Source organism: Nesoenas mayeri (assembly GCF_963082525.1).
Source record: "Nesoenas mayeri genome assembly, chromosome: Z".
NCBI classification, from domain to species: domain Eukaryota; kingdom Metazoa; phylum Chordata; class Aves; order Columbiformes; family Columbidae; genus Nesoenas; species Nesoenas mayeri.
In genome coordinates this window covers 6,365,199-6,391,125 of record NC_137542.1, presented here as the reverse complement: position 1 = coordinate 6,391,125, position 25,927 = coordinate 6,365,199, and the positions used below count along the sequence as shown (strand labels likewise).

The 25,927-nt window shown below is 39.6% G+C and overlaps 1 protein-coding gene across 1 annotated transcript in view; it reads left to right on the top strand.

Annotated features, from left to right (window-relative positions):
- The window catches only part of RASGRF2 (Ras protein specific guanine nucleotide releasing factor 2), a gene marked incomplete at both ends in the record, with an annotated part of 125,256 nt that overhangs the window by 19,912 nt on the left and 79,417 nt on the right, over window positions 1-25,927 (top strand). Inside the window, one exon of the mRNA XM_080362400.1 lies at window positions 20,229-20,335. Within this exon, the coding sequence (XP_080218526.1) occupies window positions 20,229-20,335 (107 nt within the window). The remainder of the gene's footprint in view (window positions 1-20,228; window positions 20,336-25,927) is intronic.

Below are 25,927 nucleotides of genomic sequence, written 5' to 3'. Positions count from 1 at the left end.
TTCACATGTACCCACTTCTTGATCTTGTCCAGGTCTCTCTGGATGACATCGCATCCCTCAGGCGTGTCAACCGCACAACTCAGCTTGGTGGCATCAATCCAGGATGTACCTGGCACTGGAAATGTAGTTTGGCCATTTATTTATTAATACATTATGGCTTAGGTCCATTTTCTGTTTTGCTCCCATGCTGTTCCCAGAATGTCTTTCTGATCAGTACCCGGCCACAGACCGGAGGCTTTGTGTTACAGCCCCAAGGCCTGACTGCTGCCTAGTCAGCTCAGGGCTTGTTGTGCATGTAAAGTACAGACTGTCTTTCACCATATACTTACTTTCCTATTTATTTATATTGAGTGCAGTTTTAGCACTAGATTGGGTGATCCAATAAAACTTTCCTATAAGTGTTCAGAGACAGACTTGTTCTACACTACCTCAAATAATTTGCTGTGGCAAGAAGATTTTGTTTTGGACATAAGATGCTATGTTTGTCTTTTTTTCCTCCTTTTTTTTTTTTTTTTCAGAAAAGTGACCTAGATGTAATATAAATGTGTTGTAGCTTAACTAAAATGTTATTTTTTTACTATACATATGCCTGTCACTAGCATAACAGTACATCTAGATTTTACTCATGTTTATGACTGAACCTCAGCATATCAAACTGGTCTTAAAGTAATTCTAGTTCAGGTAGCGGTCTAGTCCTAACATTACTAGGTTTTGTGTGACTGCTGCGGCATTCATTAAATGTTGATGTGTGCTTATTTACTTATATTAAAGATGGCAATTCTGAGTGTTTTCTGGTTTTTATAGTATATAACAGAACTTGGCAGAAGTCCACTGTGAAAATTTCTTGAACCACAAAATAAAAATCTCACTGGTAAATGGAAAAGCTGCTAACATGTAGCTTTCTGTGCATTCTTAAAGAAAAGAAAGGTTACATGCATCTTATGCATACACAGAAAGATGTATTTACCTTAAAATTTTATACCCCCTTTTGTTATTAAACCATTTTGTATGTTTAAGTCATGGTATGGGAAAATAATTGTTTGTACAACTGGCATATTTCAATTTTATGCAATATATCTGATTCCCATAATTGACTGGAAAAACCTTTTGTGTGTCATTGCAGTTCTGAATAACAGTCCTGTGTGTGCAAACAAACACTGAAGTGGTGGTGAACCTGTTTGGAAAATAGTTAATTAGCCTCAGTGCTAAGTCTTAGCAGTAATCATTACTCATCTGCAAAGTGATGTAACATAATTTTAGTAACATGAGCCGAAAACCTCGGGTTGCCATGAATGTATATCTAAATACCTGAGCAGCAAAGTACATTTTTTCGAGGGGAATAGTGAGGACCAATGCTAGCTGAAAGGATAAGACGTTAAAGTAGCCTCATCAGGACCAGATTCTTTTTGTGGTGATGTTTATATTACCTGCTGTAAGAATTTTATGCTCCACTAACCTGCAATGAGCTCTGTTTCATTATGCCTTTGGGGTCAAGGCTGTGCCCGTAAAGGAGAGGGTTCTGCCATACCATGTTAATAAACCATGCCTATGCCCCATCAACAGCTGTTGTTTTTTCCAGGCTCTGGTGTTCTGCACACTGGAGAGGGACAACATTCCCTTTAGCAGTGGCCAAACATGATGCCAGCAGCTTCTTGTTCCACAGGTTGTTTATAAGTAGTCCTTCTGCAGAAGCCGTGTTGTGTGACCAGCAAGGCCCTGTCAGTCTGGGAAATGCGGAGCCCTTAAGGGACAGAAGGACATGAAGTTGCAGGAGTTGCTGAGAACACTGCTGTTGATGGCTCTAGAGGTTGGCATCATGGTGAACCCAGCTGCAGGTCCCAGTTGGTCACAAAATGTCTGGTGCTCATCCTCTTCAATTATTTTGGCTTAAGTATCAGCTATTAGCCAGTGCTGGAGATGGCTTACTGACCTAGATGAATGTTTGCTTTGTGGCAATAAGGTCATTTAATTATTAAATTGACTCTGGCACTTGGTTGACTCTTAGGAAGTTCCCCCATTACTTACATATATATATATATGTATGTATATATATATAAAAATATATAAAAATGCAGTATTTTTTATGTCTGTACAAGTCTTCATAAATTGATACATTTAAAAAAATTTCTTTGGTTTATTAGTCAGCCTTATATGTTGCATATAGTACTTATTTTCTCTAACATTCAAGGATGGAAAAATATTATAGCAAGTGTAAGATAAAAATTTTATCTCAGACACATGTAAATTGCTTCACAATTATAGAATATGTCTATTGATCTGCGTTGGCACTTGTTTTATGTTTTCTGGTTTCTTTTTTTCCAGAGGTGATAAATAAAATCTTTAGTACTTTTCAATAATGGGTTTTCTCTTCTGTATGCTGCATAAATAATGCATGTCAAGTTTCGGGAGTTTCTTTTTAGGTTTTGCCGTTGAGCATGTGATGTGAACCACTAGCTCTGGACCTGCATGCAGGTCATTTTGAAACCTTTGAGATTAGGGCATCATGTAGTGGGGGCTGTATATTGAAGGGATTGAGCAAAGAGAACAATTATTTGTGTGCTATGACCTTCAGCATGTGATGCATTTTCAGTGTCCAGAAGTTTGTTCAGGAGTTAATACAAGAAGTAAGAAGACTAAGAAGGAATAATGCATGATGTTAATTGGAACTGTATCACTTTTACCTCAGTGTAAGTGTAATCAGGGTCAGGTCTAAAGACCTCAAATTCCTCTGCATTTAGTTGAAGTTTTTCTATTTATTTCAGTGATTATAAGATTTCGGCCCAGCAGTCGTAATTTAGGCAGCTAAGTAAGAGGACAGATTGTTAGGCATTAAACACCCACTATTCTTCATTATGCTAGTAGAGCCAATAGTGCTGTATGATCAGTGTTTAACAGAGGCATTTTGAAAATCTTCATCTCAACCCTCTGTCTAGCTATGTAAATAGCTGTATTTGGATTACTGACCTTAGCAGACATGGTGTTTTCTTTTACCAAGCCCCAAATTATACTGGGACATCTGTCACCTTATTATATCGCAAACTTGCCTTTAGCTTGCTTTTTTAGAACTCTGTTTTATGATGAATACTTTAGCTTAATGATGTTATGATTTGCTGTATACTTTAGAAGAACAGGAATAAATTGCTCTTCAGTGTTTCAAATCTAAATGGCAGTGATTTAGCTGGAGCAATGGTATAGGTTGGTACTTACGTTGTAAGAGTTCAAGAAATTACCTGATACAGATATTTACAAGAGGTAGATCTCAGTGTTAACTTGAAATCTCTAAAAAGGAAACCTTCAAAAATGTAGAGCTGTGACACTGCTTTTAACGTTAAGATTTGTTCAATAATTCAAGCGGCTGCTTTTCTGAATGATTGAGAAGTATACATAGTTAGTTGTGCTGTAAGAAAAAATTATGTACACACCTCTGAAGAAAAAAATAATCTTGCAGCTCTGGTGGTGCAAGTAAAGCAAAAGTAAAGCATTTACGTACTGTGTTTTGTAATAGCACGTGTATCCTGTCAGCTCTGTGCAGTAAACAAGCCCTCTAGTTCTGTAACTTGATGAGGATTGTTGTCTCTGTATTTAAGCAATGAGGAATTACAGCATAATTGAAGGTTGCATTCCCTCAAACAAGAGTACAAGTGTAATTGCCAAAATCAGAGCAGTACCTTTGCTTTGAGTAGTTGTGTTGCTGGTCAGTTCTCTATGTTTGGATCCTGCAGAACTTCCTCACAAATTTCTTGATGGAAATTTGTTGTATTTGACAATACAATAGTGATAGGAATATTACTTTGAAGTTAGAATTTTGTTGAACAGTATTCTTCCTCTTCTCATTTTTTCCCCTACTGCAGCTAGCTTCATCATTCATGTTTCTGCAGCAGGCAAGTCATACAGTTGTTATACCACATCTTTTTTCACATGGGAATACAGAACCATGATACTTCTTTAATGCTACAAGTCCATATATACAAGAATGCACTGTAAACATCTCTACAAAAAACAAATATTTCCCCAATTGTGTTCAAAATGTGAACTTTGAAACTTCTGGCTTGAGTTCTCAAAAGCACTGTAGCTACTTTTTTTGCATTGTTTTATCTTTGGGAATGATGATTTTAAGGGCTTGACAGGGATTGTTTTGTAGGTGTCTTTTTTCTCTTTAAGAAATCTGCATGAGGTTATCTTTCTGACACTATGTCAGGCAGTAGGAGGGCAATCTCCATAATTACTACAACTTCTGCGGTAGAAGTAGTATCCCATTTTTATGCAACTGATAGAACAAAGAAGGTTCTTAATTTTTTATATTACAGAAGGTAGAAAGGAAGCATCAAATATAAAAGTGTAAGAATGAAAGCAAGCAGCATAGGAATCCAGAGAGGGTTTCTTTGGCTGCTGGTCTTCAACTTTTCTGTTAGACTTACTTTGCATGGAAAAAGTAGTTTCAAAAGACCACAAAAACTCTCGTTCAATTGACCACATTTTTCCCCATCTGTTTGAGCACATAGTTTTTGCCTGGTTTGATTGGATAGATCGAATTATCAGCTGACCCACCATGAAATGTTTAGCATTGAACTGCGTTGCGTTAAATTTAATTGTTCTATAATGCTATGGTGGCTCAAAGAACCTGGGGGTGCTGCCTCTCACCTTTTTCCATAGACCTTGGCTCCCCACTGCTTCCATGGCAGCGGAGAGCACGTGTTCGGGAAGACATATGACCATAGACCCATTGTAGAAATATGTCTTGGGTAAGGAGTGCACCAAATGGCGCAGGAGATGAATTGAAGTTCCTTTTAGGCATGAGCAGGCTTCAAACATAGTAGGTTTTGGTTGGTCCATCAAAACTGATTCAACAGAAAGTGCTGAATGCTTTTGTTTTGTTTTGATTTTATGTTTCTAAGTAATTATTGGTACGATAGAACATATTTCCTGCAGGATAGAAAGACTGTGTTTGCCCTGTTACTACCCTCCTTCCCTCCCATGCCCAACGCTGGTGTAAATCAAAGCAAAAGATGTAGACAGTATTTTTCCTCTTATTAGAAATATTCTTTAAGGAAAGATAACCTGACAAATGTTTGTCTGTTGCTGCAGAAAAAATTTGTTTTCAGTAAGAAACTGGGTGAGATTTTTAACTGACCTGAAAGCTGTAGTTGGTTTCCTGCTGTATTTTGACATTATGACTTGTAGGTCTGTTAGTACAAGAAATCATGTTCTTTCATAGTTTTCTTAATACAGGGAATACCATTTTTCTTCTAATTGGTGGCAAAACTATTTGAATTTTCAATCTTTACACATTGCTGTATGTGCTTCTCTGCCTCTGAAAAGGATAATATTCATGTGGGCTACAAAGCTCCAAACATGAGAGAATTGTGAGACCAGAAATTGAATTTCTGGCATAGTCTTCCCACAATACATTCCAGTGAGTTAAAAACAAAAAAACAACAGAAACTTTGTATTTAAATGCAGCTATTGGTGATAAACTGCTTCTCAGATGTCTTGGTTGAAACTGATGGCTTAAAGATGTTGTGTTTGTTTTCTGTGTGTATGTTTTTTAAAAAAAATAAAATAATCAATTTTCATTAAATTAAAATATAAAAGAGGCAATTTATATTTTGTTGGGGAGAAAAAATAATTTCAGTTAAAAATGAGATGTTTATGTGCAAATGGAAAAAAGAAATGTAAAGCAGATTGAATTTCTGCATTTGCCATGGAACACTTCTTGGATCATTCAGCCTTTACGATTACATTACATTAAAATGTGCATCACAAATATAATTTTGAAAAACTCCAGTAGAATAGTAGAGATCATAACTTCTAAAACTTGATACTGGCAGCGCTAACAGAAAGCGCAATAACATCCTTGGAAATTGTTCTGTTTGTGTTCAAGCTGGAGCTGATTTGCTTGCTCTGCTTTATTTGCCATCCTATTTTTTTCAGCGATTTGTTATGAAGAGTGTTGTGAAACAAACACAGTAGAAAGCAGAGCTTTACTTAAAAGTTTCTTAGATTTTATGGCAAGTTCAAGACCTAATGAACTGCATATCTCTGTCGAACTGGCAAGAAATCAATAACATTTGGCCATTAGCCTGCTGCAAAGGAAAGATCAGGATGCTGTTTTGCACTTCTTAAGCCAAGGCTTCATAGGATTTATTGTGGAATAGCAACACCACTACTGTCACGGGAAGGTTTTCCTGTTCAAAGATGATCTCCCTCAGGAACTGAAAATCTCTTTGTTTATTCAGGTTAGCTTGAGAAATCTACCACTGCTGGGGATGTGGCTCAACATAGGGAGCAGAATTTGAGGTTGCATAGGAAGGAGGAACATAAAATATTCTCTTTGTGGAAAAGAAACAGAAAATCCCCTAGTTCTGTGTACAATTTACTGTTATCTGGGAGAGTGAAAGGGATGGCTGTACTTTCCTGCTCCCTCTTCCTCAACTATTTTGTGACTCTGTCTTCTCCAAAATGAGGGAGAGGAGCAATGAAGCTGGTGAGGGGTCTGGAGCACAAGTGTGATGAGGAGCAGCTGAGGGAGCTGGGGCTGTTCAGCCTGGAGAAAAGGAGGCTGAGGGGAGACCTTATCATTGTCTACAACCACCTGAAAGGAGGTTGTAGCATGGAGGGGGTTGTTCTCTTCTCCCGAGTAGCAAGTGATAGAGAGGAAATAGCCTCAAGTTGCACCAGGAGAGGTTTAGGTTGGGTATTGGGAAAAAATTCTTTGCAGAAAGAGTTGTCAGACATGGGAACAGGCTGCCCAGGGCAGTGGTGGAGTTCAAAAGATGCATAGATGCAGTTCTTAGGGACATGGTTCAGTGCCAGTGTTAGGTTAATGGTTGGACTCGGTGATCTTCTGACCAAAGTTATTCTGTGATTCTATGATGCCAGCTTAGAATTGCTCTTGGTTCTCACTGTCACCAGCTATTTGCAGGAAGTTATGTTTGACTGGCAGTCGTGTGTATGCCTTGAAAATTCTGGAATCATGTACCTGTGCACAGCAGGATCAGCCTTGACTGCTGCCCGGAGTGTGTGCTGGCCAGCCTGGCAGCAGAAGTGGCTGGGTCCAGGTGACGTGGCCATGGTCACTGAGCCGAGCAGCACCTGTGGCTCTGAAACTGAGCTCTGCTCTGCCCTTGACAGCTTCGTTAGGAGTCTGCACTGGTAGTTACTGACTTACTGCAGAAAGCATTCCAGAAGGTCTATAAGGTCAAATAGTAATAATTTAAATGTATTTAATACAAAATGCCCTAACAAAGTGTATTGTTTAGAGAGTGAAAACACGCTGCATGCACCTTATCCTGAGAAACAATAAAAGAGAGTGATCTCAGAAGACCTGGAAATGTCTCAGTTATCGGAGATGCGATTCCAGAGGTCAGTATGTACCAACACATTGCCGGAATACTCACATCAGATGGAAAGGGAACTCAAGTCTAGCATGAATAAAAAGGTTCTTGAACTTTTCTATCATAAATCCTTCGGTAAACACATTATACAACAAAAAATGAAGACGGCATCACACCTGTTTGCTTGACACCCAGAACTGTTGTAGCTCCAGGATTCAAAAAAGTTGATGAATGCATGTAATCAGTAAATAGATTTTAGAAAGTAGGTCTGTAACTCCTTTTGGTATGTTTGCTTTAAGCATGTTTTATTTCTGCACAAGCTAAATAGTAGCACACGAAAGATGGTTTTGTTTCAGAAGTTTAGCTTTGTTTCACACGTATAGCTTTGTTCACGTCATCTCTGAAGTGAGAAGATGCCTGCCATCGTGTTATACACCTGGACAGAGACAGCATTTTTAGACTACATTGTACAAGCTCAATTTTCTTGAAGAGGTGGAAGTGGTAATGAAATGATGAAAAATGGTATTTGTCGCCAAAGAGAGAGAGGCAGTGAGACAAATAATGTTAGTGCCTTTTGAAGGTGTTTTGCTAGGATGGCATGTATCTTGCAGTGCTTTTACTGAATGCTTTTACATCTCTAACCTCGTTCACAAAAGATTTTGGTGATTTCTCCTCCATGCAAACTCCTTAAAGCAAGCCACAGGTAATATGATCCTTGCCTTAATGAACGTCGTGAGCTTTGGGTATGAACGTCCTTATTGTGGGAAACCTGTATCTCCAAAGATGGAGAGCAGCTGAGGGTCAACCGGGAAAGTGCTATTTTCCTTGTTTCCCTCATTGCGGCTGTTCTCTGCACTGATGTCTTTCAAACACCTGGCTCTGCAGTGGAGGATGAGGAAACACACTTTCTCACACTCAGAGGCTCAATGAAGGTTTTCTTGGTGTTTGAATGGGTAGGAGGTCCTGCCAATGAATATTAGCAGTGGTCCGACAAAATCTGTGGCTATATGTGAATAAAAATGTGGGGCTCCTGCCCCCAGTACAGCTTAAAGAGTGAGAAATAGATGCTGGTTACTAACCTAAGTAACTTTCCATTGATGTGTTTGTACAAACCTTGTTGTTTGATTCATAGTGGTAGAATGACAAGTGTGATTAAAAATAGAGCACTCACAACCAGTTTTCAGGGAAATTAAAATCTATGCCTTCTTGAAAAGATGTGAAATGTTTCTATGCTGTTATCAGAGAACACGAGTAATCATTGATTGACTTAAAAAGCAAATGTCAACATTTCTTTTGCTATATACATGACATGGACAAAAAAAAAAACAACAGGTGAAATTTCCTAGTGTTTCAAGTATTTCACATTGCATAAACACCAAAATCTTTGTTACTAACAGACAGTCTATTAAACATATCACAGCTATCATGATTTCGAGATCTGAGAAAAACCTGAAAACACATACTATAGTTGTAGTTGAGTAAATAACTGAAAGGTGAATGTCTGCTTAAGTATATCTTTGATAATAAATACAGTAAGATGAGGATCCTGTTTCTAATGCTACTGGGTTTATAGCCTGGATATAAATATTTTTATTTTACACAAACCATGAACACATTTCAGCAATCTCCAGCCAAATTTTGAAAAACAATTTTCAGCTCACCGCTTGTATCGTACAATTCAGTTCTCACCCTTCATATAAAACGTTAGTGGATGTGACACTCTTGTCAGTGTGAGGTTTTCATTTATACGTGCAAGGTGGGTTAGTTGGTTGGATTACTTTTGTTTTACTGGTACAGCATGTCTAAACAGCCTCACCAGCTAAGGAAATTTCAATGAATCCTCATACAAAACCAGGGGCTGACAATGGATAGATGGAAGTTGAGATAATACAACTGAGGATTAGGGAAGGGTTGTTTTACAGACTGAATCATCTTAATTGTTGCTTGGCCAAGGTGGGGTGTGTTTGATTTTTCTTTTTTTTTTGGTCATTGGTGAAAATTGGAGAACTTAAAGGATAGCAGTTAAAAGAATGCGTATGGAAATGTCACAGAAATGTGATCCAAACGGAGGCTGGGTTTTTGATGTCCGGACATGAGGTAACCATTTTCTTGCTCGTTGTATCTGAGTGTACTCTGTATACTCATGTGATTTTGACACAGAGCAATCCAAACCATTGCCTACTAAGTCCTGAATGTCCAGGTGTGCTAATAGGCTTAGTTATAGTTCCTTGCAAATGGGCAAGCACTACTTTTCTACTTACAGTCTTCATGGATGAGGTTGGGAAATGTAAGTCTAAGGAAGAACTTGTTTCTATGTGAGTTATGGTTAGAGAAGGACTGTTTTCACCTCTGTGGAGTGCATGGACTTCTTGAATGCTGTTCCTTGTCCTCTTGAGTTTGGTCCAGGTGAGTAGACCAATAAGCGCTCCTTTTGGTGGACTATGAGTAAATAGAAGGTGGAGGTCTAGGCAGAAGAACATGCTTCTGGTGCTGGAATATCCTTCTCTTGCTTAAAACTAGATTTTGTCACTTTTCTTCCAAAGCTTTTTACTAGGTTTTATCCAGGCTCCAACCCCTAAGGCTAGTTAACCACAGAGTAGGGCTGTCAATGAGTGTGTTGGCACCAAGAAGACATTTTTCCAAGACATAAAATCATTTCAGGTTTGATAGGCAGTTTCGAAAACATTGCATGTGGCTCTTTGCAGTGGTCTTTTATTTTCCATCAAAACCCTGGCAATCTCTGGCCCTTGCAAGTGGCCTGTGCCAGCCTTGTCCCTCACCTCACAGAATACTGCAGTTGATTGGAATTTTGAGTGTTTGTTTTTCCTGAAACTGTTTATAGATAGAAATGATTATATATAACAGCGATGTAACAAGGTCTAGGATGTGCTGACTTCTTCTTCTTGCTTCCCTATCATATGTTGGCTCACTTCAGGAAGAGCAGCTCTGTTTATAGCAATCATGAGTTGAACTCATTTTCAGCAGATCTATATTTGAGCATCTTTGCACTTGTCCTTGTGTCTATAATGGGCACCATAGTTCTTACCTTGTAGAGGAGTTAGAAAATTAGTTGCTGCCTGTGAAGAGCTTTATAAATGACAGATCCTGTGTTTGTATCCACTTCCTAGAAATTAATACTTCAAAATAAATTGTTTATGTACATGATTTGGGGTAGGTAAGTGTGTGATAGTGTTTACCGAGAAACCCAGGCTTCACTCCTGCAATACACACTGTACAGACCCAGTCTTCAAAAACTGAGGCCCCTTGTATAATTTCATCATTTACCAGTTTAGTCATTATTTAAAACCAAGCTACATAGTTTTAGTAGTGAAGTTGATTTAATACCTCGAGCAATTGTACAAGGGCTTAGATAGGTTTTGCATTACTTTTTATGTTAGGATTGATTAAAGAGGTTCTGGGGCTCATCTTGATCCTTGTGTGTTTGATTCAGGAGCTGTCTAGTGAGGTTTTTCTGGCCTCTATTACATCAGTCATCAGACTAGAAGGTTATAAATGACTCTTCCAGCCTTTAAAGTCTGATCTTTTAATTAAAATACAGGGGTGTCTTTTGTAGAGCAAAACAAATACTGAAGTATTTTGTAGCTGAATTAATACGGAGGAGCTCTCCATCATTATCAGGCTTCAGACAGGAAAGCTGGATGGCAGGTGCTCTGGCTGCTGTTTGGACAAGGAGAGCAAGGCTGTCAGTACATGGAGAAAGGTTACAAAGAAGGTGAAGGAATGAGACATAGTAAAGAAAAAACAAAACCACCAACAACCAAACAAAACCCCAAAAAACCCCAACACCACAAAACCAACCAATGAAAAAACAAACAACACCCAAACCACAAAAAGCTCAGCAAGTAGTCTAACTTTTGAACAATATATAAAGCTACCACTGATTGCATGATTCCTTTTTGTCTCTTTCTATCCATTTTCCACGTCTGTCCTTTCTTTGTCACTTTGAACAGCCCAGTTTTCTGCTAATATAGCTGTACTGTGCTGAGGTGTGTGGTAGGACTGTAGTCTTGACTCCCTTTAGCTGTGGCACACTTGAGGTGAGAGCAGGAGAACTCTGGAAGGGACTAATTCCCACCTTTTTGGCCCCAGTGAAAAGACAGCTAATGATGCAGAAGTGGAGATAGACCAAGAAGTGAGGAACTGTGCCTCCAGCCTCCATGCTGGAATAGGTCATCAGTAAGAATAATGGGATTTCCATGATACTTTTCCATCTTTTGCACAGGAGTAATAGAGAAGATCATGGTCCCATTATGTACCTGGCCATCTGTTGAACTCTCCACATACAGGTTGAATGTGTGTCCTGAAAATGTCTCAAACTACAATTAAAGCTATCTCTTTAAAAGAAACAAAAAACTATCTCTCTAAACCTATCTGGACTCGATGATCCTGAGGGTGTCTTCCAATTGAAATTAATCTATGATTCTTTCGCAGGATTTTATTTTACCTTTGCAAGCATAAGGACTATATTATAAAGAAACTGAAGACTGGAAAGGATCTGAGGCAACATGTGGTATCGCAGTTGCTAAAATCTAGATGTTTTATTGATAAGCGAGATCTGCAGACTTGAGTCTTTTTTTCCAGTGATTGGGAAGATGAGAATTCTAGGAATGGGATGGAAGGCATACAGCGGTGAGCAGAGGGATACCTATACCATTGAATGTTGGGAGAAATTCTGCCTGCCTCTTGGTTTAGGCAGGTTTTATTTGGCTGTGGTTCATAGAAAAAAGTTTTCACTTTATAGAAATTAAGTCTATAGAAAGTATCTTCAGGGCACAGCTAATGCATCAGTCAGCTCAAGAAGTTAGATGTAGAGATGTGTCAGCGTGGGTCCCAGAAGACCTTACATGTGGGAGGAGAGACGGAGGATATGCTGGAAGGCAGCAGTTCTGGGAACACTGTGGATGTTTATTAGTGCATACACTGGCATTGGGATGCAGCCTTCCAGGTCCCTAAAATGTTAGGTGAGGGGATTTGTACATTGCTCCGCTAGACTCAGGCATGGTGGTAGAGTGGAAGTCCCAGGCTGGTTGCCAAAAATCCTTTAGGAATCCTGTCTCATATCCAGAGTTGACAAAAAAAAAGAGAAGCTTAACCTGACTGTCCTGGATTCCAGTCCCATACCTTCATTATAGGCCTGATTTCTGTTCACTGTAAGGCACTGGAGACAGCAGCAGTAATGAATGTTGCAGGAAAAGGGAAGATGTCCTGCCGTTAGGTAATGCAGAGCCTTCTAGGAGAGCACCTTGTGGTTTCTGGCAGGAAATTCCCACTGGACAGTGTCAAATGCATTTTGAGATGATGGTACCCTTGTTCCGTTTATTATTAATGAATAATTTAGCTGCATCAGCTTCTGCAGGCTTTACTTTGTGAAACTTCATTTTGTGTGGCAGAGTTTTTCCCTGTTGATGAACTACTGATGGAGTACAAATGGTCTGCATTGAAAAAATAGCAGATGGGGCCGTATTAGCCTGATTGTCTCATCCATGAAAACAAATGCTGTAACTGTGGTAATTTGGCAGAATTTTAATGCAAGTCAACAGAGTTGCAGGAGAATTAAGGTCTGCAGTGGCCTTTGTGTATTCCTTGATCTCTGTCTTACATGCAAGTTGGATATGGTAGTTTTTTATCAATACAGTAATTTTATAAAACTGCTGATTGCATATTTAAATATAATGATCTCAGAATGCTGTTGCTTTTGGCCCAGACAATATTTGCAGAACAGCTCAGTAAGGTGATTCACTGTCAGATGCTAGAATAGATTTTATGCGGCAGGTTGAATCTTGATTAATCCAATATTGGTAAAAGAGAAGAGGCAATGATAAGTTGTGTCTGCCATAAATCTCAAGGTGGATTTATATATATCTGTGTGTGTGTCTGTGTTTAACCAAAACCCAGAACAGATACCACAGCCCATCTTTGAATCTCCTCAGTGTGGGAGATGGAGATACAAAACAATGCCTTCTAATACGTTCTCGAGGCAGTGGCTTGGCAGATAAAAGCCCTATTCTCATTTACCTCTAGAAGTTTCTTCTCTGTAGTCCTGTTCAATACCAGATTTCTATCTACCAGGGGTGATGAAATAACATTAAGATGATTAAAAAACCTCTTGATCCCTGGGTGACACCACAAAGAAACACAGAAGCTGAAATACTGCAGTGGCTCTCTACCAGTTTTGCAAATCACCTTTTTTTTAAAAAAAGACTCGAAATCAAAACCAATATATGCAAGAAAACACCAGACAATTCGTAAAAGCCAGCACTTAATGAAATGCCAGTGTATTTTGTTTGTAATGCAGTGTGAAGCAATTTAAAGGATTTAAAAGACTCACATACCATCAAGTGAAGTTTTAATTAGTTCCCATGAGACTATGAGAAAGGCTTTATTTGAGTGGACCAAAGATCCAACTAGCCTAATACCCTGTCTCACACTGTGGCCATGAGGACATGCGAGGAAGGCATCAACTTAGATATATATTTTACTTTTCTTTTCCTTCTCCTTTGAGACCACTTTAAGCTTCCAGGCATCTTAAGCTGTGAGGCTGTTTGAATTCTGAATATGTGAATTCTGTGTGTTCAGTAGCCCACAATTTCTGTACGGTGAACTCTCTAGTCTCCCTGCAATCCATCAACACTTACGACATTTACCACTTCCTTTGTCAAGGAGCTCCACCAGCTTACTACCAGTTCCATGAAGAGCCACTTAATCTGTTTGTTTTGAAGCTAGTTTCTATGACATTCACTTAATAGTTTTGCTTGTTTGGGTTTTTTTTTTGTTTGGTTGTTTTGTTGTTGTTGTTGGTTTGGTTTGGTTTGTGGGTTTTTTTTTTGTTTGGTTTGGTTTGGTTTTTTGGGGATGTTGTTTGTTTTTGTTTGGTGTTTTTTTATTATTTTTTTTTTAATTGGAAGGAAAACAGAGCAATAGATCCCTATCTCTCCATTCCATGTCTCTGTGATTTTGTAGGTCTATGTTGTATCCCCAAAGTTGTTCCTTTCTTTGTACTGAAGAGTCTCAGCTTGTGTTTTTACTTACACGGCTGTCTGATGCAGACATATGCAGACCTTTCCATACCACTTTCATCTTCTTCTGAACCTTTCCCATTTTATGTTGCACTTTCTGTGATGGGAGGTCCAAAGCTACTAACAGTATTCAAGGTGTTTCATAGCGTAACAGACTTGTCTACTGTGGTTTGCTTTTTTGGCAGCTGCTGAGCATTGGGCGGGTGTTTCTGCAGAACTCACACAGAATATTACTTCTGAGTGGTAGTGCCAGGCACAGAGCCCATCTTTTCACCTGTGAAAGCCAGCAGTGTTTTTCCTCGTGCGTGTCACTTTACATTTGCTTACAGTGAATTCCATCTGCCATTTTGCTGTCCAGTAACTCAGGCGTGTTGAGTCTGCAGTTCTTCATAATAGGTTCTCATCATTACTGTCTTGAATAATTAACAAAGTTTGTTATCCTTTGTAACGACAGTCCCAGTCCTTAATGCAATTCCCTGAGCAAGCTCTCTGGTGACCTTCATTTATTGTAAGAACTGACAGATGATCCAATATTCCAGCTCTGTTTCTTAGCATTTGATCGACTTTTTTTTTCTTCTTTTTATCCATGAATGGACGTTTTTATTGTAAGTCCTAGATGCTTAAGCAGTTCCCTAAAAATCTGTCAAAAGCATTTTGAAAACCATGTCATTGTAATCCAAATGCTTGTTGACCCCTTCAGAGAACTCCACGAGATTTAGAGGAGATGTCATGCTTTTACAAAAGACATACTGACTCTTTCCAAGTACATCATATTAATTGTGATGTCCACTAATCTTGTTCTCATTATAGCTTCTCCTAATTGGTGTGATACAAACATGAAGTGCATTTACTTCGTAGATCTCCCTGGAAACCTTTTAAAAAATTGTCACGGTTTTCACCCTCCTGTCATTATTCCATTCTCATGCTAATTTAACAACAATGGGCTAAGAATTTCCTGGCTGTGCCAGTGGCACAGCGAGTCTTCAAATGGGACAAAACCCAACACTGGCATTTACCTTCACTTAAATCAAGACACAATACTCTCCTTCCCGTTAACATGCTGTTGATCAGTGATGGGGAAGGATTGTTGTCTTCTCCCCAAAACATTTCCCTCACCCCTATACGCACATCCTTTTGCACTTGTTCCATTTTAGGGATGCTGTCTTATCCCAAACATATTCCATTCATTTCCTTCTCTTACTGCAGGGTGGAAGGCATACAGAATACACATAAAGTTTTGTATTGAGAAGCTGGGCAAAATACTGCCGGTAGCATACCTCTGAAAACTTCATGTCCTTGAATAGTACAAGCTGCTTTGATTTAGACTAGAGTTTGCTGCCTTTCCTTCAAGGATTATTGAGAACTCTTGAATTGCTGCAGTCATTGTCCTCTTCCGCCCAATAATTTACTAGCACTTAAGATTGCATACAGGTTTCCAGATTCTGAAATGAAATGTCTTTTGAAGTCAAGAATGAGAAATACTTTTAGCGTGTTGTCTTAAATTTTAATTAAATGCCTCACCCACCTTTTCTAGCCTCAAAGGTTTTTAACATGCCCTTGTAAACATCAGATAGGGAATATAAGCCTTATAGATAGAGCAGATCATTAAGCTTCCTCATGACTCGTATTGAAGACAGACATTCATTAAGACTAATATTTTCTGGTAGCAATTTTGACACCCAGACAAGCATTTCATGGTTGTTTTGCATTCAGTCTCCATTCTTACCAATACAGATGGCTGGAATTTTATTTTTAAATGATTCTTGATGTTCTGGTTTGAATGATTAGCCCAAGACTGTGCAATAAGTGATTGAAAGATCAGGAAACGGCATCTAACGAGGTCACGCCCCATTTAATCTTTAAAAATTGTATTTTTATAGTATAGTAGGAAGGGAACTAAATTTGTTTTGTGTTTAGTAAGAAAAGTTTAGGGAAAAGCTGTTCATAGACAAGTTGCTTTTACCACACTATAATAATTTACAAGCCCACAATACAAAAAAAAATCTCATAGTCACCGTGAAATTCTTTGAAATATAGTGTAAAGGCTGTATACCATACTGATGGAAGAGTAAGCTACAAAACCACCATTGACACGTGCATCATTTTTCCAGTATGAGTTTTTCCATCAAGACCTTTAAAGCTGACCACATTTACATGAAGCTGAAGGCAGGAGCTTGCAGTAGGAATTGTCAAGCAGCGTTATTGTCTAGGATAGCATCTTTTCTGCCTGTGACATATAGGAGCACCACCCTGGGAAGGTAAATACTCACTCTCCTTGGTCCTTCAGTGTTTCAGTAACTCTGAATTGCCACAAGTAACTTAAAAATGGAAAAGACACATTAGGTTGCTACTACTTGGGAGTGAAAAGGAATAACCAATGGAACATACGTAGTGATAAGTTGTCAGGGGAGAGGAGATAAGAGAGAGGATGGGAGACGTCCGCTGAGGTTTCCATGTGAGATGGAGGGACGAGAACAAGCTGTGGGACCATCCCCACGTGTTGGAGAGCGCGGTGACTCTCACTTCATGAACAGCATTCTGCTGCCAGGACACTTAGTCTTAGGGGTGTCTGCATTGATGGAAACTCTACCTCACTATACCATAAAAGAGGAGATTCTTTTATAGGATTATTATAATTGGGGGGTTATTTTGTTTTGTTTTATTACCAGAACAGTGCTTGTTTTTTCCCCTTGGAAGGCATGGCAATTTCAGAGCTTTTGCAGTTTTATCTTGAATCCAGCCGCTATCTGGAAAGTTTTATAAAGACAAAGTTATGGTGTGAACTGCTGTCAGTGGGGAGCCCAGCAGAATATCCAGTGTGCTCTGGTATACAAGTTATTTCGTTTGTTGTGTTAATCTTGTTCCAGTCTTACCCCTGAGCCAGAGGTGCCCATCAGCTCATTGCACAGCCTTTCGTTTTCACTGTGGGAAGAAACTCTGATGTAAGTGATGCAGTTGATGTAAATGTGTCCTGCAGTTCTTAAATATTTACTGTCATGACTTCATGAAACTAATAGTGTGTATACAGGAAGGTGGTTTTTACCTGTTCTGTAGAAATTGCAATCATGTGGAAGCCAAGCTGTTTAGCTGGTTGAGTGGCCACACTAAAATTATGTATCTGTCTGTATATATATAAAACCAGATATGTATGTGTATAGGCCCAGTCACAAGCATAATCAACCTGAAAATCTAATAATGCGTCACAGATACCACCTTATTATCTGTAGTAAATCAGTTTTGTAAATAAGCAACATTTATTTTAAAAAGGGAGTTTGAGGATTACTTAGAGGTTATTTTTAGAGGCATGTTATGATATTTTGCTTGCACTTTGCTTATTCTATACTTAACTACTTCTGGGTAAATGATGTGATAGTTGGTGCTGATGCTGGAGTGCAATATGTATGTTTGGAGTGGAGGAGGTACATGATTTTTAAAGTAGCTTCTGAAAACAAAAGCTTTTTATAATTTATTTGTGTTTCCATTAGGTCCAGTCCTACTGTAGTAGCCCTCTAAGTCTGAATTTGTGCATTTCCTTGGTCTAACTAAGTGTTTATAGCATGCCTGTCACCATAGTAACTGTACACCTCTGAATCTAAATTCTGTGACATGAGATCACTGCAAGTCTTAACTCAAAAGAGTCTGAGTTATCTTACTTTAAAATATAAAGTAGAGAGGGCTGTAATATTGTGTCTCTCTTTAACTTTAATCTCTACACAATGGGATTAAATCCATTGCTTGTCTACACTGCCGTCTCTATTCCGATTTTAGATGTCAGCAGCTTTATGAAACGCAAATAACTTGTTACATAAAATGCAGCTCCAAATGGTATGATTTATCCTTAAATATACTTTAAAAAATACACTACTCTGGTCTATAAACAGAGCACATGTGTATGTAATCTTGCTTCACTTTTTCCTGTCTTGTAGGTTGTTTTCATTTGCACTGTTCTTATCTATTACTGTTATGGAGAATCCTATGGACCTGTTTAAATGTTTCTTTCTATTCATGGCATTCAGCTTTAAGTGATATGCACTGTGGAAAAAACATAGTTTTATAGGACTGTTCTTTTTATGTTTTATTGATCCTCATCTGGCCACTGGAGTTGTTTTGTTTCTGAAAGTTAATGAGACTAAGCATGGACTTTCTTTGTATAGGCTGTTAAATGTGAATGCTGCTTCTTGTTTTGCCGTGTTTCGATTTTAATGGTCTGTTGCTAATCCTGCAGTACTTGTGGTCTTCTGTAAGAAAAGTGTTTTGTATATACAAGTAACAATTTTTAGCAAATGAATATTATGCTCAGATGAATAGTTTTGTCTTTATGGGATGCCATCATAGGTACTCATGTTACCAGCAAAGAAACCAAACGCTCAAGTGTACCCAGGTGCACAAGGCAGCTGGGTTTTGTAAATGTGGGGTCCCCAGGCACAGACCTTGGTGCAAATAGCGGCGCACAGGCAGCAGCAGCAGCGTGATTCGGATGCATCTGGGGTGTATTGAACCTGCTCTGTGTGCAGTGCACACACGGCTTGTGTGCTCTGCATGCACAGCAGGCTGCCAGATGTTTCAGAAGGAGCCAATAAGTCGCTGAAACCATCTCTCTTTATATGGGCAAAATTCATTTTCAGTGTTGACAATGTCTGCAGCCAGCTCTCCATAGGTAAAACTCCATCCCTTCTGTTTCTGCTTGTGCTCCTCCTGCCTTGGAAATGGCTTTTAATTCCGAGGTGTTTTATGTTTGCTTGGTCTCCAGCATGGTGTTTGGCTCAGAGGGGCTTTTCAGCTGAGCTGTGGGCTTGACGAGGAAAGCAGAATGTTTGTTGACATCACCTCAGGTTTCTTGCTGCTGTACACAATGGCTAATGGAGTGGGAGAGTGCCAATTATGTACCTCGCTGACTGGAGCGAGTTTGGAGTTTGCAGTTAGATCCCAGAAAGTAATTGCTGCCATGTGTGGTTATATTTGGTTCCCTGTTAACCAGGGTGAACGTGGAAGAGGGGGTGAGAATTTCCAGGTAATAAGGAGAACCGAGTGATCTGGTACAGAGCTATTTAGCTATAAGAGCTTCTGAATCACATCTGACGTAATAACCAGATGGTTTATATATGGGCAAGTCCCTCACTGGTCCCTCTGCCTGCGGAACAGCTGGCGTTTAGGTAGAATTCTTCCTTACCTATTTTCATCTAAATTAGAAGATTTCTGTTTGCTAGTGTTTTAGTATGCAAGCTATGCAAGATAAGGCTGTAAGTGACCAACCTTGCAACCTTGTGAAGTGGGTTTTAAGGTAGATGACTGGGGGTTCACCCCTCCCCGCTAGATATTTGTATTATTTCTGCATTCTGAAAGCAGCAAAACCTTTCCTGAAATTCTGTGTTCTATGGAATACACTATGGGCGAAGTCCTTCACGTAAGAAAAGTGTCAAAGAATATGACACTTGTATTTCAGCATTCTTCCGAGGAAGTGGTGGCAGTACCAGATTTGGTGTCCCATGAGACCATCTAAGAAAAATCTTAGGTGAAAAAATGCAAGAGGAAGAGAACTACAGACACCCTGCTACACTATTGTATTCGATTGTAGAAGCTGCTTAGGGAATTACATTCTGTTGTCTTGTACGTGGGAGCTTAAGAACAATAACTTGCAATAAGTATCATGAAAGCTATTACCTTGATATGCAGGGGAATATGTTAAGGATACAGTTTCAACTTTCAATCTACATTTCATGACTAATAGCTTCACATCTTTCTTAGGCTGGCAATGCTTTGGGCTGTGTTTAAAAAGTCGGATTTTAAAAAATTGTATTTTATATATCTGTTTCATTTAAGAGTTCCTGAACTTTTTTTCTCTTGTTCTAATTTGCAGCATTACTTTACTGTTCTTTTTGGCCATGAAGGGCAGAAGCCACTGGAGCTCCGTTGCGAGGATGAAGTTGATGGAGATGAATGGGTAGAAGCTATTCACCAAGCTAGGTATGAAACTTAATTTTTAATCCTCACATCCATTTTATTGTAAATAATTTGATAATAATTTGAAAATCTAAATTCACTCACCAAACAGAAATAAAGGTTCCAGTGCATTAAATACATATGACTTGCAATTCATGGGTATGTTATCGGAAAAATGCCTGTATTATTCATGCTTATATCACTGTATTTTATTATTCATGCTTATATCCCTCTATTTTATCATTCATGAGTGATTGTGTTCTAAGTGACATTCGTTCAAGAGGAATATTCTTTTATTGGAAGCAACTCTTAGCATTAGTCCTCTGTTAGAAGCAAGGTGTGTTATATGAATGAAGAAATAAGTGATCTGCCAAATGAATAAAAAGCTCTTATACAGAAAAAAGCGTAAGAAAGAGGAGGTCAAACCATTAGCATGATAAAGCGCAAAAAATAAAATTTCATCTCCAGAATGGAAGTCCTGAACAACAATCAGTCCTGTGAAAAGGGACATGGTAGGACTTCCAGCTATGCAGTAATCTTTCCCTGAGAAAAGATCTGTGTGCCGAATGGGCAAGGTTTGCAGTATAACCTAAATGAAAATCATCTAACGGAAGGTTTGGGAAAAGGGTTGCTGAGGCAAATGTCTTTGCTGAAATGCACTTTCTCCAGCCTCCTCTCATAGACATTCACCTCGTCTAATCTCCAGTGCCATGGTAACACACAAGGAACCAGGCAGTTGTCTGAGTTGCTTAGGACATGAGCCATGTAAACAGAAGTGATTTTGCTTTATAACTAAAAATGAACACTGCCTGCTAGTAGTTTTTAATTTAGAACTTGTGAAATGAGGACTTGCAGCTCTGGGTCTTCTGTCGCCTGGGTATCCAGTCTTTGGATCTGCATCCTCTTCTTAGGGTTGGCACCTAACTGAAGGGGGTCTCGGAAAGCACCGCCTGGGCTGTGGTGTTAGTGAACCACATTTTGCATGGTAGTCCTCCCAGAGATTGCATTATTTCAGGATGTGAGAAGCTGTAAGGCTCTGGACTCTCAGTCCATCCTGGGAGAGTGTGACCACCTGCAGATAGTGCTGTATCACCTTGTTTCTGAATCTGAGTCAGTTTGTTTTGAGGAGCAGGACTCAAAGCAAGTCGAGAAAGGAGCCTGACTTTCTGCCTTGTGGCAAGGGCATTCAGGGGAAGCAGTTCCCTGTTCGTGGGATAATCTTCTTCTTGTCCATTGCCTAGTGTAAAAGGAATGTAAGCAAGAAGAGCTTTATAACACTGAGTTAAAATTTCTCTCTGAGTAGTTCAGTCCATGAATATATCACACAATAATTTTCAAGGCAGAATGTAACAGAAAATTAAGCTAATATTAAACACATAGTTGAAAATATTGACAACTTAAACTTGCTAAGAAGAAGTTAGTTGTGAGTTTCAAGGTGGTGGTGACTGAGTTTTGACTCCACCAGGGAGTTATCACTGCAGCCTTCAGAAGACAAACAGGTCTCTGTTGTAAGCAAGATCAGTCTTTGTATCTCCATCCTTTTTGCTGTTTGACTTTCTCTGCTTTCTTTATGCCTATCTGAAATGGAAGTCCCAATAATCTCAAACTGTGGACATCACTGTGAGGGATATTCTCAAGGTCCTATGTCATTTGAGGGGTTTTCTTAATCTACTTTTCTGCACAAATCTCTAAATTTCTTGGGGAAATTTTCCAGGTACCTGGACATGGATTTTCTTGTGCCAGTATTCTTCTCTTCAACAAAATATCAACAAATGAAAAAAATAATTTTGAAATTTAGTTTTGGAACATACGATGTTGTATACTACTGTGGTTGCCTCGTTGTTCTGATGCTTTTCTACTTCAGTGGAAACTGCTTTTATTTGCTTTATATCATGTTAGCAAAACAACTTCAAGTCGCGCAATTAATTTCTTAACCATTGGGTCTTTTACCAAAGACATATATATATATAACAAGGACATGAAAATAGTGGATTTAGACTCTTGCATAAGTTTTTTCTTGCCAATTTAATTAAACAAAACAAAACAGATTTGCTTCAGGGATGAAATTTTGCCTGCATCATGAGCTAGACTTTTTTCTTTGAGTTTGTATTATTGACAAATTAGACAAGCTTTTGCAACTTCTTCAGTGTCACTGTTCATTTGAGACTAGCCTAAAACAGTTCTGACCGTTTGTTCAAGTTTTTGGTTTAAATTGTGAAAAGAAATTTTGTGTAGCCCATAGAAAATACTTTTTGTGTCTCAGGTAAAAATTCTAGAAGGTATTGAGTACATTCTCCCTACCGTTAAACTTAAAATAGGCCTGGGAACATCTTGTTCTGTGTGAGTATGTTGGCATTTGTGAAATGGAAATATTTAATTGCTTTGTGGAGGGTCTTATCCTCATGAGTAGCTATGGTAATCCATGTTTTAGCTGAGAAAAAGTTGAAGTTTTTTTTAATTTTAATTTCCTTTTTCCTTTCTTGTCCTTTTCTTAGATTGATGCACACAAAAATCTAATTTTAGGTTGGTTTTCATGACTTTTTGCCAAATTCGTCTTCACAGGCTTCAAAATCTCTTCTATGTTGTATTTATTTTGCAATTTATTAACAGACTGTTGAAGAAGTAACACTTACAATCTCACTGCACCCCAAGTCCCACTGTGGATAATTTTGTATTTTATTTGGATACGAATTCATAATTAAATGACTTTCTGCTGTGTCATTGTCCATTTTTTTCTTAGAAGATCTCACTGTGTGTGGGATGCTACTGCTCATCATTTGGGGGGTACCACGCGTGCTCTCAGAGAGCTGACAAGCTCTTGCACGCTGTGGCGAGATGCCTCATTTCTTATGTTCCTGTGCATAGTTCCCTCTCCTCATGAGCAAGAAGTTGTCTGGCTTGTGATCTTGCAATGGGAGATGAAATTCAGAGTATTTTAGAGGGACTCGGTTACAAGCTCCACGTACATACCTGATTTTCATCTCTTTCTCTTTTACTTGAATTCTCAGTGTTTTGAGTTCTCAGTAATCCAGGTTGGCAGAGCAAGTTTTGCATCTCCCAAGTTACATTTGTGGGCTGGAGGATTTATTCTTGGCAAATCTGAAGTCCTCTATCAGTCACAGCATGTGGAAGTCCTGTCTTAGGCTTTGTTGCAGAATTTGGTCTCTTCTTATTAAAACTGTTTCCCCCTCAATACACTGAGGTGGGATTTTCACCCTCTCTTACAAATTCTTCTATAATTCTATTTTTTTTTTTTTTGCATTTTTACGCTTTTTTAATATGTCGCAGTTCTTATCAAATTTCTTGGCCTTTTCTGCTTTAGCATATTGGTAAGTCTTAAATTAAGTGCTTCAGGCTGTAGTTCCGTGTATGTTTTAGTCCTGCATAACCCCACGTGGCTGCTGAAGGAAGCAGCTGTCATTCTCGTAAGTCAGCCTTTCATTCCCACACCTTTACTAACCCTTCTCTCATGCAGGCAGAAGTGTGAACTTGAATAGGAAACTGATTTGCACCAAGAGGAATTATGTTTTGTTTACTTTTTGCCAGCTTAGTTTTAATCCACCCCTCATTCGTCCAGGTCTGTTCACCGCGCAACATGCGTGTGTTCACTGCACGAGGGGGACGGAAGAGCGTGGGTGGGATGTGGGAGAGCAGGAGTGCTATGCGGGGGGGAAGTGAGAGTCCTTCTTCCAGCAAGGGCACTGTTTAAAGCATATGGGGAACTACTGCCCTCCAACCGGCAATTTAAAAAGCAAAAAAAAAGCTTTCTCTCAGATTTGTTGGCACACTTCGCTTGCTAATGCAGGGTGTATTTCACATAGTGTTTTGGAGGCAGTTGTAAGCTCGGTGTGGTAGCTCAGAGCTGCCTGGAAGCTCAGAGTAAATGCCTTGCTACTAATGCCTTGCTGTTGGAAAAACTGTATTTGCTGAGGCTTGATGCTAAAATAACCACGATTTTGTAGTTTCCAGTTGTCTAGGAAGGAGGCAGAGAGAATTTGAGTAAAGCTTGAAACATGGGCAAAGCAATCTCATATCTGTCTTCCAAATAATGTCTGGCTAGATCCACAGAACAAGGTGGTAGGCGTTGTGGGAGCAGATAGCTTGATAGAGGTGAGGCTGCTGCTGGTCTTTATATCCACATTGAACGAGAAGTAAGCCTGGGCATATATTTCCAACTCAAATGAACACACATATGTACATGGAAACACAGCTGGCTGTACAGATTGGCAATGACATAAACATTCAGCACTCACGCAGGCAGAGACAACACCAGCAGCCTCATCCTGTTCCCCTCTCTTACTGATCAGGATGGAGGTATGTTAGTGAAAAAATACATACAATACGTATATGCAGTATGGGTGCCTCCAGTAAATAGCCAAGCCATGCAGTCTGTCCAGGAGCTGGCCATGGATCCTCCATCTCCTCAGTTGCTGGTACCTGGAAATACAGGCCCCAGTGCCCTCAGACCAAATCCAGTTGCTGGTACTCAGTCTTCCTCACTCACAGATAAGCTTGCATCTCCCCCCAGCACACTGTGCATCCCCCAGTAAATGGTCTAAGATACTTTGATTATCCCAGTAACTGGCTCTGGACACAGTGGAATTCCAGGTACCTCAAACACCCACATATGCACTGTGAATTCCTCATAAATTGGTGCACAAGTCCCCCAACCCTGAAGATACGAACACATATATACCCAAACACTACGGATCTCTCCCATAGCTGCCTTGCACAGTCAAACTGGTAACTAGCTCTTGGATGTTCTTGTCTCCGGTTGTCACAGGCACACACACACACACACACGTGTGCTAATGAGTTTCTCAGTCAACCACACAACCTCATGGTCTTCTCTGTAGCTGGCTTGGATATTGCATGCGCTCCGGTAGCCAGATCATGGAGTCTCTGATGATCCAACGCTAGACTTAATGCATCTTCAACACCTGGCTTCCCAGTGACTTATCCTACTCACCAGCAAGCCAGGCTTGACGATGGCTGGTGATCACATGCTGACATCTATGCCCAGCCGATATGGACACTCTCCCTCCTCTCCAGTGAGTTACCGGTACTGCAGACACACAGGGCCCCGATGGCCCCTGGGTCCCAGCTCCAGCAGCTGGCATTTAGAGCTCCACAGATGTATACATGGAGTCCCCTTAACCAGGAAGAGTAATAAGAAATTGAGTTTAATGAGGAGACAGGATGGACTGTGCTGATCAGATGCAGAGCATGGGCAGACAAGTGTACTGATCAACCTGGTTACATGTGATCCTTTTTCTCCCTTTATTCCCTTGTCTCTGTGTTTTCCCAAGCTTGCTCGTCCTCAAACCTCCTTGATACCTCCTGGTCCCTATATTTGCTTCCTTCCTTGAACATCCCATAAAAACCCTTTTACAATTCCAAAATGCTCTACCCTGTATCCTGTAGGAAGTTTCACACCCCAATAGCTGGTAACCCTTTTCAGCCTGAAAGGTGGTCTGGAGACCCTTTCCACTGACTCATCTTGATGGGTTTCACCTGCTGGCTGATGAGGCTGGTGGATCTCCTGTTATAGCCCTGAGAGGACCTAGGGTGGGGTAGGAGCCTTGTTTGTCTGAATGGGTTATTGCGGTTCCTCTG